At 50.3% G+C, this 12,568-nt stretch overlaps 2 protein-coding genes across 2 annotated transcripts in view; both read right to left on the bottom strand.

Annotated features, from left to right (window-relative positions):
- Positions 1-9,911, bottom strand: part of LOC107109980 (obscurin-like) — a gene marked incomplete at its 3' end in the record, with an annotated part of 15,244 nt that extends 5,333 nt beyond the window's left edge. Inside the window, exons 1-2 of the mRNA XM_015410689.1 lie at positions 9,866-9,911; positions 6,048-6,138 (exon numbers count right to left, since the gene is read on the bottom strand). Of these exons, the coding sequence (XP_015266175.1) occupies positions 6,048-6,138; positions 9,866-9,911 (137 nt within the window). The remainder of the gene's footprint in view (positions 1-6,047; positions 6,139-9,865) is intronic.
- A 521-nt stretch (positions 9,912-10,432) lies between these two features.
- LOC107109979 (obscurin-like) overlaps positions 10,433-12,568 on the bottom strand; it is a gene marked incomplete at its 5' end in the record, with an annotated part of 8,370 nt that continues 6,234 nt past the window's right edge. The window contains one exon of the mRNA XM_015410688.1: positions 10,433-10,443. Within this exon, the coding sequence (XP_015266174.1) occupies positions 10,433-10,443 (11 nt within the window). The remainder of the gene's footprint in view (positions 10,444-12,568) is intronic.

Genomic DNA, 12,568 nt, shown 5'->3' with positions numbered 1-12,568 from the left:
ATGGAATTCACTGCCACAGGAGGTGGCGGCGGCTACAAGCATGGACGGCTTCAAAAAGGAATTAGATAGGATTATGGAGCAGAGGTCCATCAGTGGCTATTAGCCACAAGGTATAGATAGGGACTCTGGGGCAAGTGATGCTCTGTCATCTTGGTGCTTGGGGGGGGGCAACAGTGGGAGGGCTTCTAATGTCCTGGCCCCACTGGTGGACCTCCTGATGGCCCCTGGTATTTCTGGCCACTGTGTGACACAGAGTGTTGGACTGGATGGGCCTTTGGCCTGATCCACCATGGGCTTGTCTTATGTTCTTATGTTCACCGCAGGAACAGTTTCATTAAAAAAAAAGAGGAGAGCCCAAACAGGGTTGGAATGGTGCCATGGGGGGAGGAAGGGCCCTCCCCTCCATGGATTTTCTAGGAGAAGGAGGAGATTGGATTTATACCCCACCTTTCACTAGGGAGTCTCCGAGCGATCTCCTTTCCCTTCCCCTCCCCACAACAGACACCCTGTGAGGTAGGTGGGGCTGAGAGAGCTCTTTCGAGGACTGCTCTTGAGGGACCAGCTCAGAGAAAACTTGTGACTGACCCAAGGTCACACCAGCAGCTGCATGTGGAGGAGTGGGGAATCCAGCCCGGGGGGACATGGCAAGCCTACCCCTTTTCCACATGAATTTTGCTCCCTCTGGGACTACTAGAGAGAGCAAAACACATTGGGGGGAGGTGGGACCCTGAAGCAATAGGGACACACGAGTGACGAAAACGACGGTGTGGAAGTCGTTTCGATCCACTTAGGTGACCGTTTGCAAGTGGGTTTTGCCGTTTCACCTGGTAATATCCAGTTGCAAAGTGCACCGAAAGTGGATGGAAAGTGCGTTATTTAGTGGGTGTTGAAAGCATCCTCTAAGGTCGGTGGAAGAGCCGATCGCTGAAATGCTCAGCTGAAGATTCGGGGGAAGGGATGATGAGTTCGTTGCTGCCCTCTTGTGGTGGGAAAAAACGTCAGATTTAGAAGGCTGTTATGAAGGCAACTGAACTCCCCGCACTCCAGTTTGGTGTAGTGGTTAAGTGTGCGGTCTCTAATCTGGGAGAACCGGGTTTGATTCCCCACTCCTCCACTTGCACCTGCTGATGTGACTTTGGGTCAGTCACAAGCTCTGGCACAGCTGTCCTTGAAAAAGAGCAGTTTGTGTCAGAGCTCTCTCAGCCCCACCCACCTCACAGGGTGTCTGTTGTGGGGAGGGGAAGGGAAAGGAGTTTGTAAGCCGCTCTGAGACTCCAAGTGAAGGGCAGAGTATACATCCAATCTCTTCTTCTTCTTCTTCTTTGATGAGATGGAGAGGAGGAGGAGGAAGAAGAAGAAGAGATTGGATTTATGCCTCGCCCTTCACTACCGGAAGGAGTCTCAGAGCAGCTTACAATCTCCTTTCCCTTCCCCTCCCCACAATGGACACCCTGTGAGGTAGGTGGGGCTGAGAGAACTCTAAGATAAATATGGACAAACACGACCAGTGTTCTCTCTAAGCTGAGTTAGTGTGACCTGGTTCAGTTTTTTAGCCTCCAGCTCACAGATTTTTTTTCTCGGCTCGGGAAGGGTGGCTCCAGAGCAAGCTAATTTATGCAGGAGCCAAATCGCTCACTCAAAACTTTAATGCCAGCAGCTCACAAAGTAGAATTTTTGTTCACGAGACTCCACAGCTTAGAGGGAGTATTGAACACGGTCCAATCAGAAAACAAGTATAAAGACAACAGTCGTGAGAGTCTGACCCACAAATCAAGCAGCCACCAAGACTTGCAAAGAAAAACCTTCCTATGTATTATAATCTGAAGCACTACAACGTCATTAATAAACCATAAGGAAATCCTTGTGCATAGGTGCATCATCAACGTCGTCTCCGGATTATATAACAACTTAAAATACCTTATTTTTTTTCATAACAAGAGGAACATTATTATATTACAGATTCCTTATGACTTGTTGTCAAGCACTTCATGAATACAGAGAGCTTTTGTACGACTCTGTAAGACTGTACCAAGATTTTATACTATTTTCTATTGTTTACATAGTATATACTCTAAAGAATTGTATTTTTGTACACTACAGAATATCTCCTGACGAAGATCCATTATTGGAACGTTGTTATATAATCCAGAGACGATTATGTACCTATGCACAAGGATTTCCTTATCATTTATTAATGCTGTTGTAATGCTTTAGATTATAATACATAGGAAGCTTTTTCTTTGCAAGTCTGGGTGACGGCTTGATTTGTGGGTCAGACTCTCACGACTGTTGTCTTTATACTTATTTGCTGAGAGAGCTCTGACAGAAACTGCTCTTTTTTCAAGAACAGCTCTTATCAGAGCTACGGCTTCCCAAGGTCATCCAGCCAGGTGCAAGTGGAGGAGTGGGGGAATCAAACTCGGTTCTCCCAGATTAGAGTCCGCGCACTTAACCATGACACCGAACTGGTTGCCACCCTCCAGGTGGTGCCTGAAGATCTCTTAGGTTTACGACTGATCTCCCGACTAGTTCCCCCTGGAGAAAATGGCTGCTTTGGAGGGTGGGCTCTATGGCGTTGTGGCCACCGAGGTCCCTCCCAGCGGTCATTTCGTAGAAAAAGAGGTGCAGGAGCTCATAAGCATAATTTATTAGCATCATTTATTTGCATGTGCCACACCCCCTGACATCACCGGAAGTGTGTCAGAAGGCAACACCCACCACTCAGGCTCCACTGGGCTGTTTTGGATTGGTAGCTATGGGGGGGGGGGAAACACGCAGATCTGCCCTCACAGAGGAGGGAGAGCTTGTACCTGAATAAAACGTGGTCTTAAAGGTGCCACTTTACCTGGCTGCTTCTTGCTCCTCGTGGCCCGACTGAGGGCTGCTGGGAGCAGGGGGTGGGGCTTGTTGCATGTGCCCGCCCCCTGGGCTCCTTACTGCCGGAGCTCCGCTCCTGTGCGCTCCCGCAGGAAATGACCCCTGGTCCCTCCCCTCCCCAAGTCCCGCCCTCTCCAGGCTCCTCCCTCATATCGATGGAATTTCCCAGCTCAGAGTTATCAACCTGTTATGTCTGCTGACCGCCACCAGGCACCAGCGACTAATACCTGAGCTTGGTTCTTAGAGACAATAGGGACTAGGATCCTGATACCTCCTGTGGTCACCAATAGGAACTTGGCAGGAAGTTTAAACCCTCCAATAGGACCTGTGGATGGATCAAGGGGACTGTATATAGTTGGCCGGCCGACCAGTATTTGTGGGTTATGTTGTGTATTAGTAAACATGTGCTGAGTATCAGTCCTGATCATTCGATGCATCGAACCCATTACACAACACAACCCTAAAAGCTGCTCAAGCCTCCCCCTTTTGAAGAGGAAACCCCACGATTTTGAGTCGTCTTATTTCTCTTCTGAATCGTGGCCTGTGGGGCTGGGCGCTTCCCCTGTCTGCCCTGCGCCTTGCATGCTTCTCTGTCAGTCATGCGTTTTGTACTGTTGACAGCAGGCGTGAAGTTGACAAAGACCATTCGCAGCTTTGGTCATGCGGGGAACGAAAAACGCCTCAAAAGGCCAGTGTGAAGGCACGCGTCGCTTTATCCCCCACCTTTTAAAAATAGCAACAGTCATCTGAATGCTGGTCTCCTTCCCTCCCCACCAATGCTCCCTCCAAGCTGTGGGTTCTTGTGAGCAAAAATTCTACTTTGTGACCATTGTGAGCGACTGGAGTTGAAGTTGTGAGCGAGCTATTGGGCTGCTGTGTAAATTAGTTGGCTCTGGAGCCCTCCCTTCCTGAGCAAAGACAAAAATGGGTGAGCCAGAGGCTAGAAAATGGTGGACTGGCTCACACCAACACGGCTTAGAGGGAACACTGCTCCCCACCTCCTTCCATTGTCCCCGCCCCTCTACATTCCAGATTATAAGTGTGTACGTAAGGGTCATCAGGTCACAACTAATTGATGGCGAGAACAGCTACCACAGTGAGGGGCTCCCAAGGCAAGGGAGAAGCAGAGGTGGTTGGCCATTGCCTTCCTCTGCAGAGTCTTCCTTGGTGGTCTCCCATCCAAGACTTATGGTGACCCCAGCAAGGGGCTTTCAAGGCAAGGGAGAAGCAGGGGAGGGTTGCCTTTTTGCCTTCCTCTGCAGAGCCTTCCTTGGTGGTCTCCCATCCAAGACTTATGGTGACCCCAGCAAGGGGCTTTCAAGGCAAGGGAGAAGCAGGGGAGGGTTGCCTTTTTGCCTTCCTCTGCAGAGCCTTCCTTGGTGGTCTCCCATCCAAGACTTATGGTGACCCCAGCAAGGGGCTTTCAAGGCAAGGGAGAAGCAGGGGAGGGTTGCCTTTTTGCCTTCCTCTGCAGAGCCTTCCTTGGTGGTCTCCCATCCAAGACTTATGGTGACCCCAGCAAGGGGCTTTCAAGGCAAGGGAGAAGCAGGGGAGGGTTGCCTTTTTGCCTTCCTCTGCAGAGCCTTCCTTGGTGGTCTCCCATCCAAGACTTATGGTGACCCCAGCAAGGGGCTTTCAAGGCAAGGGAGAAGCAGGGGAGGGTTGCCTTTTTGCCTTCCTCTGCAGAGCCTTCCTTGGTGGTCTCCCATCCAAGACTTATGGTGACCCCAGCAAGGGGCTTTCAAGGCAAGGGAGAAGCAGGGGAGGGTTGCCTTTTTGCCTTCCTCTGCAGAGCCTTCCTTGGTGGTCTCCCATCCAAGACTTATGGTGACCCCAGCAAGGGGCTTTCAAGGCAAGGGAGAAGCAGGGGAGGGTTGCCTTTTTGCCTTCCTCTGCAGAGCCTTCCTTGGTGGTCTCCCATCCAAGACTTATGGTGACCCCAGCAAGGGGCTTTCAAGGCAAGGGAGAAGCAGGGGAGGGTTGCCTTTTTGCCTTCCTCTGCAGAGCCTTCCTTGGTGGTCTCCCATCCAAGACTTATGGGAGGCCCAGCAAAGGGCTCTCAAGGTAAGGGAGAAGCAGAGGTGGCTGGCCATTGCTTTCCTCTGCAGAGCCTTGCTTTGCGGTCTCCCTGCCAAATACAGACCCTGCTTAGCTTCCGAGATCTGGCAAGATCAGGCTACACCTCCCTCCCTCCCACCTATACACGCAACACTATAAATCCAGGGACTGTGCACAGCCCTCCTCTCATTTCTGAAGGATTCATAAAAGGGATCATAAAAGCATTACACCAAGGGGGGAGAAATGCAGAGATGGTTTACTACCCACTCTGGCAGTGATAAACAATTCCATAAATGTGCCATAAAATATCCGGGGGGGGGGATATTTTCCAGAATTGTGGATAACACCTGCCCCAAATTTACTTATTTAGATGTGCTGCATTACCCACCTCTTCTGCGAGAAAGGCAGAACCAGAGATGGAAAAAACCTCTCTTTAGAGAGATCTAAAGGTGAACGCTCGCCCTGCCCATTAAGTTATGAAGAGGAATACACATGCAGAATGAGTCTTTGAACATTGCTGAGCATCACACTTCCTGGCAGGGGTCATTTAGTAGAAAAAGAGGTGCAGGAGCTCATTAGCACAACTCATTAGCATAACTTATTTGCATAGGCCACGCCCCCTGGCATCACCGGGAGTGTGTCAGAAGGCAACACCCACCACTCAGGCTCCATTGGACTTTTTTGGATTGCTAGCTATGGGGGGGGACATGCAGATCTGTCCTCACAGAGGAGGGAGAGCTTGTACCTGAATAAAACTTGGTCTTAAAGGTCCCACTGGACTGTCTTGGACCGGGGGCGGGGCGGGGAGGGGGTCTCTGCAGCTTACCTGGCTGCTTCTTGCTCTGACTGAGGGCTGCTGGGAGCAGGGGGTGGGGGCTTGTGGCATGTGCCCGCCCCCTGGGCTCTTTACTGCCGGATCTCTGCTCCTGTGCGCTCCTGCAGGAAATGACCCCTGCTTCCTGGCCCGGATCCCAGATCAGAACTGTGTTGCCGAACAACTGGGCACAGCTGGACTAAGCCCGAGCGGTCCTATCATTATTCTGAACCGAAGTGCACCGATCTCCTAACTCTTGCGCAAATGTTTCTCATGCAGACAGATCTTGGCACCTTACCTTTTGATCTCCGTCTGGAAGGCGTAGGTTTGGTGGGTGGGCTGAGCCGGAGCCATCATCTTGCTGTCCTCGGCGTCAGGAGACTGCAATGCTGGGGTGGGAGGGGGGGAATGTCAAAGCCAAGAGTGAACGTCAAAAGCGTTATCGGCCCGATATGCCCGCACAGCCTCTCCTCCCTAAGGTCCTTCCTGCACTTGGATCTCATCCCTGGTTTTATCAGAGTTCAGCTTGTGACACAATACCTTGCATTTACCCCTGGTTATAACAGCATCCGTTTATCCCGGGACAAGTGTGGGGCAAAACCAGGGTGACCTCAACGTGATATGGAAGGAAAAAAACAACCCGAGATAATTACAGGGGTGAACTCGAGTGTCGTGTAGAATGTAAAAATACCCCGAGATAATTACAGGGGTGAACTCACGTGTAGTGTAGAATGTACGTTCAGGGACAGGGTTGAACCAGGATTCTAGTGCGGAAAGGACCCAAGAAAGAGAGGTTCTCGATGTTTGAAAAAAGCAAAGAACATTTTGCAGGACTTGTCACATCCTGATCATTCCCTGTTTGAACTGCTGCCTTCGGGCAGAAGATATAGGGCAATTAAAGCAAGGACAAATAGATTAAAAAATAGTTTTTACTCGAGAGCTATTATGGCCTTAAATGCTGTATGAAACTGGAATTTGGGTGACATTGGTGGTTTTGAGTTGTTATGTGAACCTTAAGGGAGTTATGGGACAGTAGTGAATGGTGTGTGAGTGTATACGGATATTGTTGTAGATCACCGAAATGATTGCATCTTTAATTTCGTTGTCCTATGTACAATGACAATAAAGTATATTATTTTTATTATTTATTTATTTATTTAAGTGGGTAGCTGTGTTGGTCTGAAACAGCAGAACAACATTTGAATCCGGCGGCTACTTTAAGACCAACGAAGTTTCATTCTGGGTATAAGCTTTTGTGTGCATGCACACGTCTTCAGATACCTTGCATGCACGTGAAAGCTTATACCCAGAATTAAACTTTGTTGAAACGTAAAGGTGCCTCTGTACTCAAACTTTGTTTTATTTAGCTGTTGTGTGGCCGTGGTCCTGGCACTGTAGGACCTGACATTTCGCCAGTAGCTGTGAAAATAAATAGGGCATGGTTTCCAGTCCTGAAAAACACAAAAAGTTCTACATCTGACAATAGCACTACAGATAAGATTACACCCTCCTCAGGAAACAGGAAGCCTCCTCAGGAAACAATCCATATACAAAAGAACCTCCTCAGGAAAGCTCCTCCATTAGCAAGTTCACAGCCTGAGGAACTCCTACAAGATAATGACTCAGCCCTACCCCACCTTCTTGAGTAGATATCAATTACCTGCCTACCATTTTTTTTCTTCTCACCTTGACACAGAGAACCCTCCGTCTTTCTGTGTTATACCTCTGAGGATGCCAGTCACAGCTGCTGGCGAAACGTCAGGTCCTACAAGGCCAAGACCACGGCCATGCAGCCTGGAAAATCTGCAACAGCTAATGAACTCCGGCCGTGAAAGCCTTCGACAACCAGTGTTCCCTCTAAGCTGAGTTAGTGTGAGCTAGCTCACAGTTTTTTAGCCTCCGGCTCACACATTTTTGTCTTAGCTCAGGAAGGGATGGCTCCAGAGCAAACTAATTTATGCAGTAGCCAAATCGCTCGCTCACAACTTTGATGCCAGTAGCTCACAAAGCAGAATTTTTGCTCACAAGACTCCAGAGCTTATAGGGAACATTGTCGACAACATATTTGTTTTATTTATTAAAATCATTTTATACCACCTTTCCACCTGATCCAGGTCCCCAAGGCAGCGAACATACAGATTTAAAATATTTATTACCTAACTTGCTAATGGAACTCAAGGCAGCTGACACAATCAATAAAAAACATAAAACAAAAACACACCGACAAAAACATAAACGGGAGCTGGAGGCAAAAAAAAAGAATCTCAAAACTAACCTTAAGTGACCTAATTCCCTCGTAAACACGGAGTGCCTTCTGTTTTGTTTTGTTTTTTTAATTCAAGGAGGTTTTGCACAATTCTCAGTTTTGATGTGCAAAGCTCCACGGACCTTCTACAAAGGGAAGTGTGACAGACAGCTCAAGACTCTTTCTTCTCAGCTGATGCTAACCAAGCAGATTGCTTACAGCAGCCTGTCACTCAAGGCTCTCTTGAAGAGCCCAAGAGCAACCAATGCGCCGCCAGGCGCAGGCCAAAGGGCCACTGAGATCAGCTGTGGACAGGTTGACTCCCCTCTCCCTGCCCCCTATAGAACCCTCACCAGGACGCTGAACTGCAGGCCGTGGAAGGTCAGCAGTTCGAGACCCGGGTGCCGCATGACGGAGTGAGCTCCCGTCTCTAGTTCCAGCTCCTGCCAACCTAGCAGTTTTAAAGCAAGAAATTGCAAGTGGGAAGGGAACAGCATTCCGTGCGCTTTGGTGTTTAGTCATGCCGGCCACATGACCGCGGAAACTGCTTCGGACAGCGCTGGCTCTTCGGCTTGGAAACGGAGATGAGCACCGCAACCCTAGAGTCGGATTCGACTGGCTTTCGAGCAAGGGAACCTTTACCTTTACGGCACCTCTAAGCGTCTTCAAAAGCGCAGTCCGTCACAGCAAGGAAGCCACGTTGGTGGGAAGGGAACAGCGTTCCGTGCGTCTTGGTGTTTAGTCATGCCGGCCACATGACCACGGAAATGTCTTCAGACAGCGCTGGCTCTTCGGCTTGGAAACGGAGATGAGCACCGCAACCCTAGAGTCGGATTCGACTGGCTTTCGAGCAAGGGAAACCTTTACCTTTACGGCACTTCTAAGTGTCTTCAAAAGCACAGTCCGTCACAGCAAGGAAGCCACATAGTAGTGTAGTAGAATGTGTTCTGAATTAACTTCAAATTAAATTAACTGTGTGGTGGAACAATTTGAGAAACTTTGAACCAGTAAGTATGTATTGAAGAGTGTTAATATGATTTCCCCCCCAATTGTTCACAGTTGGAAGCTTTATCCAATTTTACATTAACGAGTCTATATGTAAAATTTATACCCCGCACTTCACTACCCAAAGGTGTCTCAGAGCGGCTTACAAACTCCTTTCCCTTCCCCTCCCCACAACAGACACCCTGTGAGGTAGGTGGGGCTGAGAGAGCTCTTGACAGAAACTGCTCTTTCAGGAACAGCTGTGCCAGAGCTTGTGACTGACCCAAGGTCACATCAGCAGGTGCAAGTGGAGGAGTGGGGAATCAAACCCGGTTCTCCCAGATTAGAGTCCGCACACTTAACCTCTACACCAAACTGGAAGAGGAGGAGGAGGAGATTGGATTTATATCCCCACCCTTCACACAGGGTCTCAGAGATGCTTACACTCTCCTTCCCCTTCCCACAACAGAAACCCTGTGAGGTAGGTGGGGCTGAGAGAGCTCTGAGAGAACTGCTCTGAGAGAACTGTGACTGACCCAAGGTCACACCAGCAGCTGCATGTGGAGGAGTGGACCCGGTTCCCCCAGATTAGAGTCCGCACTCTTAACCATTAAACCAAACTGGGTCTCTCCGTAGGGGGGGGGGAATCAGAAGGTACACACCACCCCCAAATCTCCGGGAATTTCACAACCTCGAGCTGGCAAACCTCCTTGATCAACTACGGCTGGGACCCAGAAGAACGCAGCCTTGCGTGGGACAGAATCGACTACGCTGAAACAAAGCCCATGGGGCGAGAAGTGGTTTCCCCCAAAGGAGGGTCTTAATCCAGATTTATGCCGCAGGAGAAGTAAGTGTGGCAGCTATCTTGGCTCGGATTAGCTTCCTACCTGTTTGATCCTTTTCGCCGATCCTCACTTCACTCAGGTTAGCCATTCCCGAGCCGAATGGACCAGAGATATGACTCGGGATAATGCCGCTTCAGTGGGCTCGGAGCCTCAAAGCTGATATGATGGCATCACCACTTTCCAGGGAGACGTGATGGAGCTCTTTGTATTCCCCCAAGCTGCAACTGAGCGGACTGAAAATTTAGATATCAGGCCCATAGCTACCACGGGGCCCACGGGGCCCAGCCTCCCTTCCTCGGGCCTTGGCCCCCCTTCCCACTGTTTGACTGTTGGCAAGGAGGACAAGGGCAGCACGATCCACAGCAACGGCACAAGAAGCGACGGAGACGGTGAGGCTAGACTGAGAGATGCTTGCCGCCCAGCCAGCCAGCAGTCGCTAAGCCCAGCCAGGCAAGGCAAGGAGGCAAGCGGGAGCCTTGACTGGCCCTGCCCAAGCTCGCCCGGCTGTGCTCCTGCGTGTCAATGCGCCCACTCACCGCGCCTTTGTGGCCAGCCCGGCTACTGCGTGCCTCGCCTCTTCTGGCCCCGGGAGGGAGCCGAGGGTGGAGATCAGGCTGCCCCTGGAGTGGGGACGCGGGAAAGGGCACGGGGGTTCCTCGGGGAGGAAGGGGGCCAGACGCTGCACAGGGAAGGGCTGCCCTTGCTTGGGGGGAGGGAAGCTGATCCTCCAATTTAATTAACTGGCGGTGGCCCCCTCACACACACACACACACACACACACACACACACCAAAATCCCTAGCTACAGGGCTGGCTTGCCAACTTCCAGGTGGCACCTGGAGATCCCTGCAATTACAATTAATTTCCAGATGACTGAGAGAAGTTCCCTTGGAGAAAATGCCTGCTTTGGAAGGTGGACTCTATGACATTGTACCCTCTTGGGGTCCCCCCTCTCCCCAAACCCTGCCCTCCCCATGGCTCCCCCCACCCCCAAAATCTTCAGGTATTTGCCAACCCAGGACTGGCTACCTGAGTTACAAGGCTGCAGTAACAAGCACACAGCCGGTGGCTCTTATCAGAACTACGGCTTGCCCAAGGTCATCCAGCCAGGTGCAAGTGGAGGAGTGGGGAATCAAACCCGGTTCTCCCAGATTACAGTCCCCGCACTTAACCATGACACCAAACTGACCCTCTACACCCTCTACACCAATACGTATTTTATATTATGATGTGGTTCCTGTGTGTAACTCTGCCATACAATAAAATAAATAATAAACAGATAAATAGTCACTTCCAGAAATAGTCATTCTTCCCCCCCCTACTATTATGCAGGGTTTTTCCTCCCTGCCCCTCTATTTCCTGCCCCACATATTCTGCAGCATTTGTAGCAGTACAGAACTTTGCAAACTCTCTAGGCTTAGTGACTTGAGGGGGGGGGTATGTCACACTGGACACACTGTGCCATGTTTGGAACACCATGTGATTTTTTAAAATATTAATTTTCAGGCACTCCAGGGCACAATGCAGACGGTCCACCGCAAGAGGTGTTGAAGCCTTCCTCTGTGCCATTTCCCCCAACCCAAAAGGACTTAGAGAGCTGCCATTTCCCACACTGGGCTAAAGTTGTGGCCATGCTGTGGGTTTTGTCCCACAGAATTCCCAGCAAATGTCTAGTTTTGCCCTTTGTGAGCAATAACCTTTTATGCAATGGGTGACAGAGGATCTAGTTCATCTTTTTTTGGTCCACAGAAACACTCTACTCAGGCCCATAGCTACCACGGGGCCCACGGGGCCCAGCCTCCCTTCCTCGGGCCTTGGCCCCCCTTCCCTCTGTTTGCCTGTTAGTGGGGAGGACGAGGGCAGCACGATCCACAGCAACGGCGCAAGAAGCGGCGGAGACGGTGAGGCTGGGCTGAGAGATGCTTGCCGCCCAGCCAGCCAGCCAGCAGCCGCTAAGCCCAGCCAGGCAAGGCAAGGAGGCAAGCGGGAGCCTTGACTGGCCTTGCCCAAGCTCGCCCAGCTGTGCTCCTGCGCGTCAATGCGCCCACTCACCGCACATTTGTGGCCAGCCCAGCTACTGCATGCCTCGCCTCTGCTGGCCCCGGGAGGGAGCCGAGGGTGGAGATCAGGCTGCCCCTGGAGTGGGGACGCGACGTTTTGAAGGAGCATTCCGTGTTTACTTAACAGCTACAGCAGCTGATCGTTTTTCAAGTAAACGACAAATTGCTATCTTTTTAAACTGTGTTGGTGAAGAGGCTGTGGCTCTATATGACACCTTTAACTTTTCGGAAGATGGCCCAGAGGATATAGAGGAAATTCTTACACAGTTTAAAGGACATTGTAATCCAAGAAAGAATGTAATTTATGATCGTTACTTGTTTTGGAATCATTGTTGGCAACAAGGCGATAACGTGGAACAATTTGTGACTGACATGTAATGATTGTGGAAGTCTGTTTCTATGTTTCTGAAGAAGTGTACATCTACACAAGCTAGAGACACTAAATCACTCAGTTCTCCCTTACACCCAGAATTGAACTTTGTTGGTCTTGGAGGTGCTAGTGGACTCACACTTAGTTCTCACGTCTGTTTGTTAACTCTTTTGTATGCTAACCTGCTGCCATTCACAGCTCTTACCAACTGCTTTAACCCAATCTCAGCTATTGCCCAATTAGTTATGCATTTTGACTCTAATTAGTCCTTCCTGGTAACTAATACTCACCCCCCCCCCCACACTGTCAGCCTTGA

This window comes from Gekko japonicus, unplaced genomic scaffold, assembly GCF_001447785.1.
Source record: "Gekko japonicus isolate JY-2015 unplaced genomic scaffold, Gekko_japonicus_V1.1 scaffold5998, whole genome shotgun sequence".
Lineage (NCBI taxonomy): Eukaryota > Metazoa > Chordata > Lepidosauria > Squamata > Gekkonidae > Gekko > Gekko japonicus.
This window is presented reverse-complemented; position numbering and strand designations above follow the sequence as displayed.